Source organism: Patella vulgata, chromosome 8 (assembly GCF_932274485.2).
Source record: "Patella vulgata chromosome 8, xgPatVulg1.2, whole genome shotgun sequence".
NCBI lineage: Eukaryota > Metazoa > Mollusca > Gastropoda > Patellidae > Patella > Patella vulgata.
In genome coordinates, this window is record NC_065886.2 from 16,997,137 (window position 1) to 17,017,805 (window position 20,669).

The 20,669-nt window shown below is 34.6% G+C and overlaps 2 protein-coding genes and 1 long non-coding RNA gene across 3 annotated transcripts; all 3 read left to right on the plus strand.

The window, feature by feature from the left end:
* Positions 1-3,727: 3,727 nt before the first annotated feature.
* On the plus strand, positions 3,728-4,882 carry LOC126830733 (uncharacterized). The gene is made up of 3 exons (XR_007683950.2): positions 3,728-4,210; positions 4,342-4,491; positions 4,710-4,882. It is a non-coding gene; the product is annotated as an uncharacterized LOC126830733 (long non-coding RNA).
* Positions 4,883-7,194: 2,312 nt separating this feature from the next.
* LOC126830508 (uncharacterized) lies at positions 7,195-11,739 on the plus strand. The gene is made up of 7 exons (XM_056102836.1): positions 7,195-7,382; positions 7,669-7,889; positions 8,226-8,390; positions 8,767-8,956; positions 9,188-9,436; positions 10,975-11,314; positions 11,733-11,739. Exons 1-7 carry the CDS (start codon positions 7,298-7,300, stop codon positions 11,737-11,739), a joined length of 1,257 nt encoding a protein of 418 aa, XP_055958811.1. The 5' UTR covers positions 7,195-7,297.
* LOC126830713 (uncharacterized) lies at positions 11,737-20,657 on the plus strand. Its single transcript, XM_056102837.1, has 16 exons — positions 11,737-11,868; positions 12,312-12,486; positions 12,754-13,024; positions 13,281-13,467; positions 14,014-14,231; positions 14,706-14,938; positions 15,260-15,413; positions 15,688-15,866; positions 16,045-16,182; positions 16,381-16,546; positions 16,777-16,918; positions 17,243-17,364; positions 17,637-17,776; positions 17,915-18,062; positions 19,479-19,682; positions 20,050-20,657. The coding sequence occupies exons 2-16, from the start codon at positions 12,406-12,408 to the stop codon at positions 20,655-20,657; spliced, it is 2,991 nt and encodes a 996-aa protein (XP_055958812.1). The 5' UTR covers positions 11,737-11,868; positions 12,312-12,405.
* The last annotated feature ends 12 nt before the right edge of the window (positions 20,658-20,669 follow it).

Consider the following 20,669-nt stretch of genomic DNA (forward strand, 5'->3'; position numbering starts at 1 on the left):
ACCAGTTTGTTCTGATGGAGTAGTTGTAGATAGAACATTACCTACCATAAGTGAAATAGACATAGAAGGGGCTAGAATTAAAGGTGGTTTAATAAAAGAAAATATTCAAGTATATTATATATCAAATACAAGACGCAAATATTTACTTAAAGACCCAGATGCAGCTTGTATGTAAGTGCAATCTTTAATTTAAGTCATTTTCGTATATTAAAAATATAACGTTAAATTTCTTGTATCCATGTATTTAAAATACTAGTTATCTCATTAATTGAGATCGTAAATAAAATATTTACAATTGCAGCTTTCCGTTTTACATTCGTCTCTTATAGTTTCATATATTCACGCCATTATTAGTAACAGGACTGTACATTTTTAAAAGGCCAACATTTTCATGTGGACGTATATTTTCGTCGCCCCTGTCCGTCCGGACGTCCGTCCACAATTGTTTGTGGACACTCTACAGGTTACAATGGTTATCCGATTTCAATGAAACTAGACATGTAGTTTTATCTCCCTAAAATCTCGGTTCCTTTCGTTATTGGCATGTATCAGAATTATGGCCCCTGATTGTACGAAAAATCGCGTTTTTAGCTTGTGGTCCCTCTAGAGGTCACAATTATTATTCGATTTATCAAAACGTTCGAAAATATCACCGTTACACTGTGATGTTTGTGGAATTCGAATTTCATGAATCCCGGACTAAAACTGCCGGACAAAATGGCTGTCCCTCGTACGCAAATAGTGTATAGCCTCTGGTATATCAAGGTTCTGGACCCTCTAGAGGTCACAATTTTGATCAGATTTTGATGAAAGTTGAAATACATGTTTGTTACCCAAAGATCTTGGTTCCTTTCGATATTCGGGCGTATCGCATCCTAACTTCCTGAATTATGGCCCTTGATTGTACAAAAAATTACGTTTTTAGCTTGCGGTTCCTGTAGAGGTCACAATTTTAATTATCCGATTTAAAAAAAAAAACATGTGAATATATCACCATTACACACTAAGATCTTGGTTCCTTTTGATAATCGCGCATATCCGAACGTAATTTCCTGGATTGTGGCTCCTGATTGTTCGAAAAATCGCACTTTTAGCTCGCGGATTCTCTAGAGGTCACATTTTTTTCCGATTTTAAAAACCGTTTAAATATATCACCATTCCACCATAATTACGGTTGGATTCGAATTTAGGGAAAATTCGAAATGGAACTGTCCGACAAAATAGCCGCTCTTTGTACGCAAATTGTGTAAAAGCATGCAATATTAAGGTTGTGGACCCTCTAGAGGTCACAATTTTTATCCAATTTTGATGAAACTTAAAACATATCTTTATATCCCAAAGATCTCAGTCTCTTTTGATATTTGGATTATTGCCCCTGACTGTACAATAAATCCCGTTTGATTTTAGCTTGTTCTCTATCCATCTCTTGCAAAATGTGGTCGTATCCTGCCCGGCAGCCACTGGTGATCTGTTTTTTATTGAACTTGATATATATCTTTGTAACCCAAAGATCTTGGTTCCTTTCGATATTCGCGCATATCGGATCGTAAATTCCTGAATTATGGCCCTTGATTGTACGAAAAATCTTTTTTTTAGCTTGTTCTCTATCAATCTCTTGCAAAATCTGGGCGTATCCTGCCTGGCAGCCGCTTGTTAATATGATTCATTAAAATAAATCGTTTTGTATAGTAACCGAACCCATGGATACCTTTTCAACTAATGTAAATTCTCAGCGGACAAAAAGCCTAGTCTGATAATATCTCCATATTTATATCTACAAGACAAATTAAACTATTTTACAATACAAAATGGATAAGGATCTACTAAATATCAATAAGTAACAATGACTGTTAGTCATCGAGTAAACAGTAGATGACTGAGATCAATTGTGTGCATTAGAAGGTCAAATTAAATATTATCAAGCTTGGAAATAAAGACATAATAACATGTTATATTGTTTACACATGCAAGTTAAAGACAACACAAGATTCCGTTGGAATAATTAACTTGCTAGTAAATCTTTATAAATGAGGTAAAAGTAACCTACATGTATTCACTCCAAACGAATCCTAGCCCCGACCTATTCCTAAATTAAACGAAGAGAATGTTATTGTAACAGAATAGATCAATATATTTCAGGAGAAAAGCCAAAACGGTTGATGATACCGATCTTTTTCCCATTGAGCGGTTTTCCAATGGTACAATACATACATATCCGGCGAATATGTTTTGTGATGAAAACCTAATGACAGATGTATTTTTTTCAAAGATGTATCTTGCAATGCATTCTCATGTGAGTATATTCTGTTTCTCGTTCAGAGGTGAATTCGGAATTTGAACACCCCTCAACAGAGCATGTCATTAACCCATGAATAGTCGTCTACATAATTAATACAAATGAGGTTTAACGCCCTACTGTTCTGTTCCGAGTAGGCTAATGATGACAGAGCGATAAACACAATAACATATAATATATAGATTTGCGAGTTTATTATGCCCTAATTAATCACCCGGCAACCCGTAGAGTTGAATAGACCGGGCGCCTGCTTCAGTTAATCATACTAAGAGAGGGAAATTGTCTGATAGGGCATAATTGTTTGTCAGTGCCTACTAGTCAAACATCTTGATTGCTGCCGGGAATTAACCTGCCCATTTAGGTGGTGTGAGGGCCTAAAGGGAGCCCATTTTCATTTTTAATCATACTTTGGTAGGGATGGACAATTTTGATAATTTTTAATATATAGGTAATACTGAGTCGAAAAACACCATTGACAGCAACTTTTTGTTGACAGTGACCTTGGACAGCAAAGGTCAAGTGCTGTCCAAAATTCATTTATTCATACTAAGTGAGGGATGGCTAAAACTTTTTGAATACAAATACAAATGAGTAAAATTGCTGTCATTTGTATTTTTGTAGTGTATATACATTGTGTAAAAAAATCAGCCATCCCTCTCAATGTTTGATTGTATCTGAGGATGGGGCCTATTACGTAATCATCACTGGCGATATTTTAACATTGTGTAAAAAAATCAGCCATCCCTCTCAATGTATGATTATATCTGAGGATGGGGCCTATAACGTAATCATCACTGGCGAAACTTCCGGTCAGTGTAAAATTGCTGTCATTTGTATTTTTGTAGTGTATATACATATTTTAACATTGTGTAAAAAAATCAGCCATCCCTCTCAATGTATGATTATATCTGATGCCTCATACCTGATGCCATGTTGTGGTATTTAACTGTCACTGTCGCCACTTCCGGTCAGTGTGAAATTGCTGGCAATGATGTAGGAATGTTTGGAACCGTCTAATGAATGATATTCAAAAAGTTTTAGCCATCCCTCTAATGAATGATATTCAAAAAGTTTTAGCCATCCCTCACTTAGTATGAATAAATGAATTTTGGACAGCACTTGACCTTTGCTGTCCAAGGTCACTGTCAACAAAAAGTTGCTGTCAATGGTGTTTTTCGACTCAGTATTACCTATATATTAAATATTATCAAAATTGTCCATCCCTACCAAAGTATGATTAAAAGTGAAAATGGGCTCCCTTTAGGCCCCCACACCACCTAAATTGGCAGGTTAATTCCCGGCAGCAATCCCGATGTTTGACTAGTAGGCATTGACAAACAATTATGCCCTATCAGACAATTTCCCTCTCTTAGTATGATTAACTGAAGCAGGCGCCCGGTCTAGAAGGGGCCATTACGTTGTATAATTTTAGTCTTTATTCATAATATGGACGAATAGCAGTCGGTATAATACATTGTCTGGTAAGATAAAGCTGATTCCGGGAACCGCGTGATCATTTTCGGAATTGGGAGACATTCTGATCACATCTCTAGTAAATGAGACTACATCACAAACGCAGTAAAAAAATCGTTATCGAATTCTCTTTACCGGATTGAGTCCTATTAACATAGGTCTTAACAATCTAAAACCAAGATAAGAACATAACAAAAAATAATTTTATTTCAGTTGTATGTTAATTGGACTGCTAAGGGTAGTTTGATGAATACAGAAATTTACAATTATGAATTTGGTGTAGCATCTGCTGAAAGTTCAGTTTCTGCCCCTGACGTTTTACCATTTACGTTTACCCATCACCATTCTTGGTACCGTGGTTACCACCCACAACTAAGTGATGGAACAGAATTCTACATCAGTATTAAGGCAATTAACAAAGCTGGAAAAGAAACTGTTCAGGTTGGTGGCGCTTGTTTATGATTTTAGTACTTTAATCAAATATTGGTTTATTTTTCTGAAAAAGTTTAAAAAGTTAGAATATTTTGATAAGACTTACGTTACCCATAAAACATGTTATAATTATTTTCCAGGGTTTAGACCCGATCCTAGTTCATACTATCCCCCTACTCTTGGTGGCGAGGTATTGGTTAAATTTGAGGATGAGATATTGGAGGCTGATTGGTCAGCAGCAATTGTATCTGATCCCGAGTCGTCGCAACTTACTTTTACAGCGGCCGTAGGTAAGTTTATGCATGAGTGCTGCCTTCACTAAAATCCGATTTTTAAAAAAGATAATATTTTCAATTAGTAGTTAATAGTGATCGGGAATGGGGTAAAATCTGGCAACTATTCGGAACTCTACTTTGTGAATAGCAATCATAAAATTGGATTCGGATCTGAAAAACGAAAGGTTTGTTCTTTGTCATGAATATACAGAAAAAATGTATTCATTTTACAGGTAGTTCACCAGGAACCGAAGACGTGTATCCGTATTCTTCGTTATCGTCTGGCGGAAGTTGTATGCTAGCTAACCCACCAACCTGTACAGCTTTTTCCATGGAGGATTTTCATTGGGATTTACATCACAGCTTTACCTACTATGTATCTATAAGAGTAGAGAATATAGTTGGATTACACAGGGTGTTCACATCTAATCCATATATTCATAATACCAGAAAACCAGCCACGGGAGTTGTATTTGAAGTTATTCTAACTGATGAGGCAGATGAATTTGGTGTTAATGTAAGCTTTTTCATATATGCTGATGACGGACTCGTTTGCAAGACGCATGTGCATCCATTTCTATGGAACAGATAGTTTAATGCACATAATTTTGTGTTAGCTGTTTTCAACAGTTGGATGTATTGTGACAGTGTGGTAGCTTGGTTAAAATTAAATATAATATCGAATCACGTTTGGTAACTTGGACCATTACTCTTCCCATACATTGCAACCTACATAGCTAGTTAAAGAAACCGTCTAGTCTTTGGTCAATACTCGATCATTTACTTTTGTAGCAGCGTGTATTCAAAATCCACTAAACTGATATTACAAAATACTTTCCCGTCTTATGGTAAACATTTGCGCTGGTATTGATAACAGTACCTAACATGTATTCAAAATCCACTAAACTGATATTACAAAATACTTTTCCGTCTTATGGTAAACATTTGCGCTGGTATTGATAACAGTACCTAACATAGGCTTTCATCTGCGGTTGTATTTCTCTATTGGAACACATTTGTTTATAATTATATAATGTTCCCTTTCGGAGTTAGAAGACAGTAATTTTCAACTATCAACCAGTAAATTAAAAGCAAGATGGTTTGGGTTTGAATCTGATGATATGGCCGAGCATATGACTTACAGTATTGGTGTTGCCTCTCAACCACTCGTTATTGATATAAAAGATGAAAACGTTGGCAGTAAGACACAGCATACGTTTCTCGGGCTTAATTTACAGCTGCACAAGGTAGGTAGGATGTTTTAATGTAACAATTGTATACAGACGCTACAAGATACACGTTTGTCAGGAAAACCTCCTTATTGCTCAAGATGCCTCATGTTCAGACCCGTTTACAAATAAAGAAATCTACATTTGTATGTATTGGTATTATTCTGTCAATATTATTATTGTTACTATTTTTAGACTTACTTTGTAACGGTAACAGCTAGGAGTGACGCCGGAACAACAAAGGCGTCGTCTAATGGTATCACTATAGTTCAGAAAAATGTTAACCTGAATAATGAAGTTCAGATAAAAGATGGCTCTGATTGTCAGCAAAAGGGTAAATTAATAAACAGCCTTATTCATAGCTACAGTGTTTACGAATAAAGATTACCTCACAACCACATTTTTAACAAATGTGCATTACCTCGTAAATACTGTATTAATGATTAAAGTAGCTAAGTCTCTAACTCAATATCATCCAAAATTTTCGACATTGAAAACACGATTTATTTGTCGGTTTAAATCAACATTGATGTTGTGATCTTACCGGGAAAAGATGACCTTCTGATATCCAATATTTAAAGACAAAATAAACATTTTACAATTGGTACACGAATCTTTTACCTTAATGAGTTTCAGCGCTATTTGTAATAAGGGACTTGAAAACCAAGGCTAGGCATATTCCACAGGTCATGTCAAACGGTGACGCTATATTCTTATCTGGAGAGCATGCCCAATAAATACTATCGGCGTAGACTGGAATAACCAGACGCGAGAGATTGAAATTCGATTGAGAATACTGGCGTATTTCGCCGAACGTAACTGATTAGAAATTACAGTAAAAATAGAAACGATTTAATGTAAATCAATTTATATACATTCGTATTACATTATTGTATGCGTTGCGACCCATTTGTGTCAATTTCTAGGTCCCAAATATTTGCGACTTAGCTCCTTTAAATTCAGATTACCTCGTAGATATAAACATTTGCCATCAACTATATATCAGCTTATAAAACCAATAGTTGATGTAGGCCGGCAGCAAGGGTCACATTTATATCCCTTGTATTTGATATTAAGTACTACTGAAAATGTACAATGCATGATTATAATATGGCTATAAAACTATTTTACTCCTAATTGAAATCCGAGTTCCACAGTTGATAATTATTTCAAATAAAACATAACATTATTTTCCTATCCTTATACCATATTACTTTCTTACATTTTATAATAATATCAAACATAGAAAAACTATCCTGACTACCAAACCACCATTCACAACAGGTAAACTATTTTCCTAATAATTAGTAAGCTAAGAATAGTACAATATTTATTTTATTAGCGTTTTAATTCTAAATTTTAATTGTACATAAAATTATGTTCATGAAAAATACATTACATGTATTGAACTGATACTGGAGGTATTAATAGTGATACAATGTAGTTATTGGTGTTGTCAGTTTTCAAATATTTATCTATAAAACCTTCAATTAAGAACACTTTAAGAATATACGCCATTTTTCTTTCTGACACAGAATTCAAGCTCAGATTGTGAGTCGGATATTGACTATCAAATATCAACATCTTATTACATGGCACATTGGACAATATCAAATGCATATAAACATATGTATCCTGATATTAAATGGACGTTACAAATGAGACAGAAAAACAAAGGTAAATGTTTGAATTACTTTGAAAAAAATGATTGAATTACTTTGAAATAAATGATTGAATTAATTTGAAATAAATGAATATAATGCATTGATAGGGTTGATATTGTTGATTATAGCATTTGGATATATTTATAATTAGAAAAAAAATAGAATGTCTAGAGTAGTAGGGTTCTATTGTAAAAATTTACATAAATTGAATAGTTGATAAAAATAAAGGAGGTTACTCAGCAAACTGATATTAGAGTGTTATTATTGTTATTATTAAATTATTATTCATTGTTTAACAGAGGACATATGGCACAATGTAGGTAATAAGAATTTTCTATCAAATTCCGGTCGAATCTTCCAACCAGTACCATTAAATTATTGTAAAACATATAGAAGTAGTGTGAGATTCTGTTCGGGTGAAGTTTGTTTTCAACCTATAGTCAGTAATGGTGTAACAGTGTTGAGCGAACCTGATATGCCACATATAGATATACTTCACAAAACGATGCAAGGTTCCCAGGTAATTCAAATATAAATAATATCATCCAACTAATTAAAATGATTTCTTTGTATCTGTCTACTATTTATGCATAATCAAATATTTAATTTGCAGCTCACTATAGTAATAGTTGCTGGCCGAATGCTAACACAATCACCCAGATAACAACTTAACGTTAATATAACGTTGTACCAACACCTTGATGAGCACAACGACGTCATGCAACCTAACGAGGTAGCCATACAATTAACACAGTATGAACCTAAAATCCTTCAATGAGCTACTAAATGTAACCTGATATGAAAGTTTGTTTTAATATAATACGGTTGTCATTTCATTTTTTATTCCATATTCCAGTTAGATGTAAGCTTGACTTACAAGAGTAATACCGAAGATAAAGTGTGTTCTGTGGAGTCTACCATAGATCAATATATGTGGAGTATAACAGATAATAAACACAATAGTCATTTATTTACTAAATGGAGCAAAGTAAACAATGTACAGAGAATCAGTGAGACAACGGTAAGAGTCTAAATTCTAAGATTGTCTACATGCTTTTATAAATCTGTTACAACGGTATACATTATGAAAATGACCTAAAACGTAACTTTGATTACAGAATTTAGGCAAACCAATAAAAAGAAAGAACAAAAAATGAAACTGTGTTAGGGGTGTTGTCCCGTCCCCAAAGCTATCAATGAGCAACTATAAAATGTATCGGGGTTTTTTTTAGGAATAGTATGCAAAAGTGGTGGGCACCATAAAAATGGTTGCGTTTAAGCAAAATCATTTGTGTGGTATTTCATTTCAACAGGATATCTATGTAACTACGCGAACCTGTTTTCAAAATTGTGTCATAAAGACAAACTATTTCATTGAAAATTATTTTATTTCCTAGTTTCAGTTTAGCATTAATTTAGATGGTGAAGTTGATTTTAGTGAATGTAGAAGATTGGCTGTAAGAATATTTAATAAAGCTGGTTTATCAACAATAATATCGTCGGATATTAAAAACTGTTCAGCTGTAGATCCAGTATTAATTATACCGGCTATCGTTATAGATGCTATAGGACAGCCACTAAATAACGGTGAGTACTTTTTGCATGTAAATTGGAATTGAAATAAAAGCGCGCAAGCCCCCCCCCCCCAAAAAAAAAAACAACACACATACACACCCACATCCACACACACACGCACGCACACCCACACACACACACGCACACGTAGAGAGGTTTGAAAGATCCATGGATTATGATGTCTCCATCTTTTTATGTGTAGCGTTTGAAGAATTTGAAGATGTTGTTTGTTTTGTATTTCAGATCCTAACACAAATGAACTAGGAACGTCAATTTCTCTGGATCAGAACGCAGTCTGGTCTAAACCAGATGTGGACTATACACCTTATAAAAATATTATATCGGCTGTGTGGCCCACATTAAGACATAGAAACTATACTTGGGGTTTACTGGAAGATCAAGCCTTATCTATTGTAACACATTTTACTCGACCGAAGATGACGATAAGAGATCCTTGTTCACATCCAGATGTTATACAGTGTGGACAAACCGGTGAGGGAGTTTCGGTCATCTTCAAATGTCATATAGGCTTCATTCCATTGATTCCTTGCACTAGTTCCTTACGCCCTTCTTCAAGGCTGGCCTACCATAATGCTTTATTGTGTGGTCTACCACAGCGGCAGCTGCAGAAAATCCAATATGTTCAGAATGCTTCAGCTCGACTCATCACTGGAACAAGGCAAAGGGATCACATTAAAGCTGAACTCCGATTACAAAACTACAGAAATAATCAAATAAAAAAAAATAACACCCTAAATAATCGCCATACTTGTTTTCAAGTTGTAGAATAATCATGGACAATTGTACGGCGTACAAAAACAAGAGGCATGCCACGCCCACATCCAGTTCACGCCTTGTCAGCCACACTGTCCACATCCGGCTAGCAATATTTCAGCTGACTGATTGACGTTTTTTCACTAACCGTTTACTGAAAGTATTATTGCTACCTAATTATTATATCTGATCAGGTACATATTATTTTACTAATAAATAAGTAAACCACGGTATACTTTTCCTCTAAAAATCTACCAACACCAACCAAATCTATGTAGTTGACATAACATCAAGGGACATAACTACTTCACAAGATGGTGAATATTTTGAGGTGAAAACATATTTCTTTGATGGAGAGAACAACAGTTTTATTGCTGCTTTGGATATATTTTGGAACGGTAATACTAGACTTTATAATACTAGAAATTATTTGGTGTTTCCACGCTGTTATACAAAACATTTCAAGAAATAAGAAAAAAATTGTTTGTGTTGGTAGATTTGTTATTGTTTGGGGTAGCGTAAGGCAGTTTTTCTCATATTTTTTAGAGCAAAAGTACACCGTGGTTTACTTATTTTGTCTAATTAGTAAAATAATATGTACGTGATCAAAACATAATAATTGTCTAGCAATAATATTTTCAGTAAACTGATAGTGAAAAAAACGTCAATCAGTCAGCTGAAATATTGCTAGCCGGATGTGGACAGTGTGGTTGACAAGGCATGAACTGGGTGTGGGCGTGGCCTGCCTCTTGTTTTTGTACGCCGTACAATCGTTCATGATTTTTCTACAACTTGAAAACAAGTATGGCGATTATTTAGGGTGTAAAATTGTTTTTTATTTGATTATTTCTGTAGTTTTGTAATCGGAGTTCAGCTTTAAACCAACATTAATAACCCTCCATTGGCAACACATAAATCGGCGAATCATTTTCAATATACTGTTAATGAATTTTAAAGCACTCGACATTTAAGCACCACAATGCATAAAAGATCTACTCATTCCATATGAATCCAGTAGAACCCTAATATCACAGAACAAGTCATTATTAGTAATTCCTGCTATCAAACTTGAACACACTAAACGATCTTTTCATTCTGCAGCACCTTTCTCTGGAATTGTCTACTATACAAATTCTGTGTTGATTGATGGATTGATTGATTGATCGACAAAAAGAACACTCACTTTGCAGGATACTTCATTGACGTTATCATTAAGACTTCAATTTCACCGCATTTATTTTTATTTCTTTTCACAGAAAAGGAATACATCAATGTATTAAATCCAAATATTTTAAAACATGGAAGACGGTATTATATCTGTATCCGTGCTGATGCTGCTGTCGCTGGTTATGAAAAATGGACGGAAGATTTGGAAGAAGTAAACGCTTGTAGTGATGGAGTAACTGTTGATTTGACTCCACCAAATGGTGGTCGGGTTTGGGTGGAGAACTTGAAAGATTTTAAATATCAAGTAATATTTCTATATAAATATTGTCGAATCCCGTTGTCGCGATCCCAGTATACTCGAACACATATAAGATTTGATATGTCATTCATTCCTTGTAATTCCCTGTTAGCCCGATTAATAGTGTTTCGGTATAATGGTTCGATCCTCGGACAATATGCTATATAGCTATCTGTTGTTTCTAGTATTTGATTAAGCTTACCTTTTCCATTATACAATTCGTAATGTATAGAAATATATATATTTTTATTGCGTAGTTGTAGTGGTAGTTGTATATGAATAACCAATATATTATTTCAGTCATCCGACATTGATGTAGCTGTTTACTGGGATAGCTTTCTTGACGTAGAAGAAAATGGTGGAAAAACTGTTCATCCAAGTGGAATATCAAAATATCATTTATATATCGGTATGGTTACAGTTTTTCAATTGCCCGCTTGGCAAAATTGCTCGTTCGTTAGTATACACCCATTTCTTTTATCCGTTGGTTCCATAAGCTGGCGCCACTATTGCTTGTTAAGTGTTAATATTGTTTTCTTTTTTTTTCAGCAATTGATTTTGTAAACAGAACAAAAACCGTTTCATCAGAAGGTTTCATAATTGATAATAGTCCACCAGAAACTACATCTAAACCTATACAATTTACTAATACATATATACAGTCAAATGATGTATTGTCTGCGTGGTATGTTTATATAGAATCTAGTGTTAGTAAACAAAACACAATGGAAGCCATTAACCCCAGCGAAAGTATTTGAAAACCAGTGTTTCTGAAGGCGTGAAATAGTAAGCCTACCTCGACACGTGCACGATACCTTTTATTATTTATAGCTAAATGAATTGATGCTTTGGACTTCGATTTCAGAAGGTCGTCGCATTCGCTAAGACGGGTGGCCTGGCAAAGAACGGTCTAGTCCTTTGGGTGTAATGAAACATCTAAGTTCCTTGTAAACGTAAAAGAACAGAATGCCTCGGTTTCGATCCCATGTATAAGATCCCTTGGCAGTTGAAAGTTCACCCTCATAGCACACTACATGTTTGTAAATAATGTATTAAAGTGTCTGTGCCATTTTATTTGATTTATTGACAATTGAAGTGCATCATCCCTTTTATATGATTTATTTACAGTTGGGGCGGATCATTTAAAGACACCGAAAGCGGTATAAGTCAGTATCGGTGGGCAATAGGTACTAGACCAGGTCATGAAAACATTAGGGGATATATGATAACAGATAATGATTGTGATGAAGCGAATTTAGAACAAAAATTACAAGATGGACACGTTTATTACGTCACAGTTCAGGTATATCTCTTTAATGAATTATGGTTGATCTAACTGTAGATAAAGTGGGAACAAACCAAGAGAATGGTCATATGGTTTTCAATTTACATTGTGCTTTATTATTTATCCCTTTATTATTTCAAAGAAATTGATGCTAATCTTTTAGACGGTTTGCTATAACTGACGAAATTTCCAATAGAAAAGTTTTCAAATTCATGCTACATGCTTCTTATCTTTGTATTCTATATACCAAATTTAAAATAACTCTTGTCTATTGTGATGTTTCAGGCCATTAATGGTGCAGGGTTATCTACTACATTAATATCTCATCCAGTGACAGTAGACACAACTCCTCCTACCACAGGACATGTCATCGATATTCTTAATACAAACTATACCGGAGATGACGTAGATTATATAACTAACGAATCACCACTTTCTGTTAGATGGCAAGGATTCCATGATCCCCATTCATCAATGCAATACTATACTGTTAAAGTTGGTACCTGTGATGATTGTGATGACATAATTCCAGAAATCAAAACAGGAATATCTACACGTAAGGAAAATATTATTACAAACTACAATCTGTCATAGAACTATTAATAAATATTCCCAAGAAGAGGTAGTTAAGTTTTATTGTAAAAATAAGGTCTAGTTTCGTTAAAATAAATTTGGTAGGTGTTCTAATAAATTTTAACAACCGATACATATTTCAGATAGTAGTTAAGTTTTATTGTAAAAATATAAGCTATTCTCTTTAAAATAAATTAGGTATATGTCCTTATAAATGTTAAAACCGATACATATTTCAGATTTTACCTTTCCACCGTCCAAATTGACTCCTGGAACAAAATATATCACCACGGTAACAGGGTGCAATATGGCGGACATGTGTACGTCGGCCATTTCTGATGGTGTAATAATTGACGTGACACCACCGGACGTGGGAAGAGTTTTAGATGGAACGAAAGATTTAGATGTAGAATTCCAAGCAACCAGGTAATTGAAACAGGATTATCAAGTCTGTTTAGTTTTCCGTTTTCAGAGCAAACTATAAAATAGACATGAGGATCCACGAATATGATTGGATCACGGTTATCGAGTCTCCTCAGCTGTGGGACCGCTGCAGTAGATATTGTCTTAGAAGGCATTTAACAATAACCCATTTTTATACGCCCACATGGAGATGTAGTCGTATATTGCCATCTCGCCCGTCCGTCCGTTCACAATTTCTTCTGAACACTCTACAGACTACCTTTAATCATCTGATTGTTTTAAAATTGATATTATATGTATACATTATTGATATTTAGAATCCTATTTAATTTGAATAATTTCCGGTAATGCAACCCTTGTCGACCGGGCGATTTAGCTGGCAACCTATCTTAATTAGATGATTGACATTCATAAAGCGGTTCTCGGCAGCTAGTATAGGGTTATATAAGAGTGTTGCAATTATTATCGTCCAGAATCAGATTCTACTACTGAATAAGTTAACATAATGTGTTATGTGCAACTTTTTAAGGATTATCATCCTGGTTTCAGAAACTTTGTTGGTGCCAAATGGCATGGGTTTAAAGATGCACAATCTGGTATAGCGAGATATGAATGGAGAGTAGGAACAACCATTGGAGGCGAAGAGTTACTTAGCCCTCAAATTTTACCAGTGGTCGAACTGACCTATAAATCTAATTTACCTGATAATAAACTATTGCCTACTGATACTAGAATTTATATTACTGTTAGATGTTACAATAAAGCAGGTATGACTCAAATTATTTTAATGACCCTAATGATACTTACAAAAACAATAATATAAGTTATATCGTATTTGAACAAGCATTGCTGTTGTGGGCCCAATGTATAAATTCGAAATATGCTATAACCGGTTTTAGGGACGTCTCGGTTGATGTATAAGTAGTAAAAGGGGTCCTACACGACATATTCTCCCTTTCTAAAATTGGTTAGAGTTATCACCCCTTTGTGGACAAGAGACGAATCGACATCTTTCTTTTGTAAAAGGGGTCCTTCACGAACTATTCCCCCTTTCTAAAATTGGTTAGAGTTATCACTCCTTTGTGGGCAAGAATATAGAAACATGGGGGCCATGTCCTTTAGACGAATCGACATCTTTCTTTTGTAAAATTGTATAGGATTTCTATTATATTTATATCATCATCGTTTGTATTATTTGTGCATTTCACAGCCACCACCGTACCTAGATTTTATATTATTAGGTTTATATAGCGAAGTTACATCAAATGGTTTTAAAATCGATACAACATTACCAGTAGTGGTACAAAGGGCAGTTCCTGTCTCAACGTTTAGTTCTATTTTACCTTCAACTACCATATCAAAATCTAGTATTAAAATTGAATGGAAGTTTACTGATGATGAATCAGATATAGAAAGACAATACATTTCTATTTCACCTCATTTATTGGGAGATTTCAATTCTTCAGCTATGGAGGTACGTCCTAACATTAATTTTAAACATGTTTTGTTTTTCGGATATGGAGGTAAGTCCTAACATTAATTTTAAACATACTTTGTTTTTTAAAAAAATGAAACAGAAAATAGCATGCCTATAATGAATTCAGTAATTAAAAGAAAAATAAAGTGGCAATACGAGGATGTCCAATTGACAGTGCCGGGGTAAAATTGTATAGTTGGATATATTACTATTTTAAAATTGCAGTCGTATTACGGGTTCGACTAATGAACGGTGAAAATTAATTGTATAGTTGGAATACTTTTAATTTTAGAGACTATATTACTGTTTTTGTTTCAGATTCCTAGTGTGGTAACAGAGTTTACGTTTTCTGGTCTAGTTCTACACGACGGTAGTAAATATAAAGTTAAAGTGATTGGTTGTAATTTAGCTGGTTTGTGTCAGTCGAGTGTTACAGATGATATAACAGTTGATTCTACATCACCTACCAGAGGTACGTGTATTCTTTCTGTGGATGGTTTTGGTTATGATTATGGTTGCAATATATCTGAACAACGTGCGTGATATCTGATCACTAATTCTCGATCTAAATAAATTTAAATGCACTAGAAATCTGACAATTTTAATTTATTATTATTTATTATTATTATTATTTGTTTTCCACTCGAAAATGAATAAGTAATCTGATAATTATAAAGAATTAAAGTTTTACCAGCATACAAACTGCGCATCTTCTCCAATGAAATATTTTGTGAATGTTATTTCAGGTATGTTTGCTATTGATACTGACCACGCCGCTAACTTAAACAGAGATAGGAATAACTGGAACCACTGGTCTACTACGTCTATTAAGTTAGCATGGTTGGGATTTGCCGATCTGCATACTGGTATAACCGAGTATAAAGTCAGTGTAGGAACAAAACCTTTCTTTACTGATCTCAACCAGGTAAGTATCTCTGATTACGGTAATATTTCGTATTCTTGAGAATAATACAATTTTGGAGTAAATTTGCTGCATTCAAACACCCCAATAAAATGCATGGCTTCGATCCTCAATTAAGCTTAGGTAATATGACATATTTTCTTTACTTCACGAAATTCTTTCTGATAAAATATTTTAACAGGGCGATCGACAAACCACGTTTCAACATGTGGCTGGAGATAATTTTAATGACGAAGGAATGGTACAATCAGTTACAATAACTACCAAGACACTACATATGGGCAATTCTGTTTTCATATCTGTATGGGCTGTTAACGGGGTAATTATTTGCTATTTAATCATTTTCTAGTATATCATATGTACTACAGTAGAACATGAGAAATTACACATCTAAATCGGGTGTATCAGGCTTTGGCAAAATTGACACTTCAGCATCCGTGTCTATTAACCACGAATATGTTTTAATTCTAATTGTGTTATTGTGTTACATATCATCTCACTTTTATTTTTGACATAGGTTGGATTAAAATGTCAGCCTGCTCATTCTGAGTTTGAACTTGTAGAAGGAGGAATGTTAGATTTAGTCAGGCGATGTCAACCGTATAATTGTCTTGGACATTGTGTTTGTGCTGCACAAGACAAAACATGTTCAGATGCTGAAAACTGTAGTGACATCTCAACAGGTACATATCTATCAACTTTATTAAAATTATTCATATTATTTAATTAATTCTTTGTGAACTTTTCTGCTATGTTTACCGTCACATTCGCCACAGTAATGGCTAACTGTGTTTAGTCTACCTTAAATAATTTCAGATCTAATATGCCACACTATTCCTGATTTTTCTATGTTTTTGTATTTGTTATGCTATCCGCCATGTGATTCATTTCTTATTTATAATCATCCTTGCAGGGAATCCAAATAACATTATCCAAGTTACTGACATGAATAATTTGATGTCATCTGATGCTGCACAGACTTACTACACATCGTCTAATAATTTTCTAGCTGCCAGATGGAGCATAATAAACCTACAAGGTATCTCTCCTATAAGGTAAATTAAACTTAGATAAATTAAATATCTTTAATAAACCAACAATATCTCTCATCTATAAGGTAAATTAAACCCCTTTAAAAAAACAACAATGTCTCTCGTCTATAAGGTAAACTAAACCTATTTAATAACCCGATGCTGATGGATGTTTAAGACTAAAGTGCGTGTAAAAAAGACGTGTGGTTGTGGCAAAAATATCATACAATTTTGCCGCAGGCCCACTAGATCTTGAGGCCCTAAGCTTCAGCCTGCCAAGGCCATTTTGGTTCATTATTAACTACATAGCAATTACCAGGAATTCAAACTCAGCATATGATATTGTAGATATGAATGCAGTGCCGGACATTCCGGTGAAAATTCCCCCAGTGGAATATATGATACTGATACAGAAAGAACATGGTTTGATGTTGGTGAAAATACCGAAACTATAATTACTGTACCTACAGGTATACCTTTCAAAATTGTTATTCATTTCTTTCAAGAAACAATCAGTAATAATTTATATTTATTAGTATGTAATATTAACAAAGCACACAAACTTCACTCAGTTACAATAGGATACCTTATCAATACATTCAACTATAAACATCGAAACATACGTATAAAGCTCTATAAACAAAAATCTTCTTGCTTGTAAATGTGTGTCACAGGGATGTCCTTTAGGTCCCCTTGTTTTTCTAGTACATGTAATTTCGCAATACTATTTTATGTATTCCAGCTAAAGTTTTAGATAAGTCTATAACATATAGTGTATTTGTGAGGGTATGGTATAATACAAATCAATATGCGGTATTTAAGTCTCCTGGTATTACACCACTGACGTCTGCTCCGAGTGTCAATCACATAGCGGGAGCTGCTGTAAGTAGATAGAAATAAGTTAAAGACACCAAACTATTTAATTATATCGACTAATGTTTTCCCGTTTTGATAATCTATTTTAAATAGAACTATTTATTTGATTTTGTGATATTACATTTTTCTCTATTTTTTATCCAGATAAAAGAATTAGAAACTATATCAAGTGTTAACGATATAGATTACCAAACATCCAGCAATCAGATTATTGTTGGTTGGAAGAATAAATTTAGAGGAGGAATTCATGGATTCGATTATTTTAAGCCTTACATAAGCACACATCCGCAAGGTGGGTTTTAATACTAACATTATTACATTGAATAACATTTTCTAACCAGAATGCTTAACGGAAACATTTTTAGGACATTTTTTAATCGGCCCCGCCCAATCTCATTATCTAGTATAATAAGTCTTAAAGATCTATACTCTTCAAAAAAGTAGGGGATATTCAGAAACAATACAAAACTGCGGAAATGCACTGCTGTTTTTATTAGAGGTAACCAGTGTATGTTAATAACAGGCCGATAGCCTACACATGAACATAAACAGTTCATATGGGCAGCTTACCTGACGGCCCCATTTCACTCGCAAAGAGATACACCGTCAAAAGTGAATATAGACGTTTTTGATTTTTGTCTTAATAATGAGTAATTGCTCCACCAATCCTCAGACATTCAGCAATTCGTCGTGGCATGATCCTAATCAACCGTCCAATCACGATTTGGGACAATCTGTCCCACTCCTCTGGCAGTGCCACGGCCAATTCTTGCAGTGTTGTCGGTTGACGTCTCCCGATCAAATTAAACGTGATGTACTAAACAGTAAATCTTATGCAAGAACCCATAGGAAAGCAAACATGGATAGATAAACCAGCACGCGGTAGTTTTTATCAACCCTTTGTCAATGAACCCCTCCCACGTGTATCGCGCTATTGCGTGTCGCATGTGCAGCTCAGTGGTTCTGTTGGGGCGATAAGTTCTTCATCTGTGAACATACTCTCAAAGCATGTCAAGTGTCTATGACTATTTATCAATCATATCACGGCCTGCATAGGTATTTGCATTTCAATATCCCCTATTTTTTAAGAGTATATTATATAACAGTTAAATCGTGCTATTGCAAATCTTTCCGGGGGCCTTAAATGCATTTATTCACATGAAAAGCCTGTATTCAACCACCTAGATAATCTGAATATGATAATTTGAAGTACGATAATCGAGACATTGTTTATTATCGTAACAATGCCAGCAATAAAATTCGAGACCACTCTATTCTTAGCAAAACCGCAAACACTGATAACTTAATGGTAAGTGATCTATTGAAATTATTGAATATAGGGTACCCCCCCCCCCCCGCCAATTACTTGAACTAATTCTGTGTACGATCATTCTCCAAAGTTTCAGTTATCTTTGTCGCTTTGCATAAAAGTCGTGATCTTTCCAAGTAGAAGAATTACAATTTGTCGGTTCTGTTGCTTTTGTTTTGGTTTTGTTTTCGTTTTTTTTTTTGGGGGGGGGGGGGGGAGGTGCGTGTGTGTGTGTGTGCGTGTGTGTGGGGGGGGGGGGGCACATTATACTTATTTAGCCGATTTTAATTTTTTAAAATCTGGTACGTATTTTCATATTTCGCAAAGAAATTTCCAGCTTTTTATAAACAACCATGATAAATTGGCGGATATGGTCTCTTATTAATTCAAATTTTACAGATATCTATGATAAAGATTACCAATACTCTACAACAGTTATATCCTCATCATGGTATGGTTTTACTGATAGTGGTACTGGTATAGTGAAATATTACTGGTGTATTGGTACTGATATTAGTACTACAGATTGTAATATACACGACTGGAAGAATGTAGGATTAAATACTAGAGTGTCTGTAAACCTAACCTCACCTTTAAATCATGGTAGGCATTCTAAAGTTTCCATATTAATTGAATAAAATCTCAATTTCCACCAGATATAGATTGAAATGATTAAATAAAAATCCTTTCATTATCGTGACATTATATATACTACAGTAGGGATATATCACTCGTCATATTTTCGTCTTGCCTAGACACGCGCGATACTGGTCCTCTATTGTAGTATAGTGGACAAGATATCTCATTAACTGTCTGGGGAAAGAGTCTGCTCAAATATAATATACCTCAAGGCCACCCCATAACGCCTCACGCCATCTCTTGCAAAATAAATGGGTTTCTGAATTTTTTGTTTCCAAATGTGATCTATTGTCACTATAACAAATACGACATTTCTATTTTATTTTTATAGGTATGAAAATTTATAATAAAGTGTATGCTGTAGATGGGAGTGGGTTAAAATCTGATGTAGCAGTGTCTGATGGTACTACAATTGATACCACGCCCCCAGTACCGGTTGATATAGATTATATTGGAGAAAATCTCATCGCCAATCCATCATTTGAAGAAGGCGTGACAGAATCAAATAAGGAATGTGATGACCAACCACCAGCTCCTTGGTATATTGACTCCACCTCGTGTATTAAAATCATCCAATCACCACCTTCCGTTTCAAAAGAGGGTGGAGCCAATATTAAAGTGAAAAGTCATATTCAACAAACAGTTTTTGATTTAAACACCCAAAGTGCTTACCATGTTATAATACATGTTGGATATCCACATGATGTTAGCATTCAGCATGACAACGTGGAAGGTTTCGTGCAATTCGGACAAGAAATTCACACTTTCAGCCTTGACCCAGAACGATGTCAGGGGATATGTGACATCGACCAACAGCCATTAATATTATGGAATAAATTTACTTATGTATTCCATCCAAGAGAAGCAAGAGAAGTGATAAGAATTGGTACAAGTAAATTACATATGATGATGTATATGTACAACAAGTTAATTATATAGATATAACAAGTG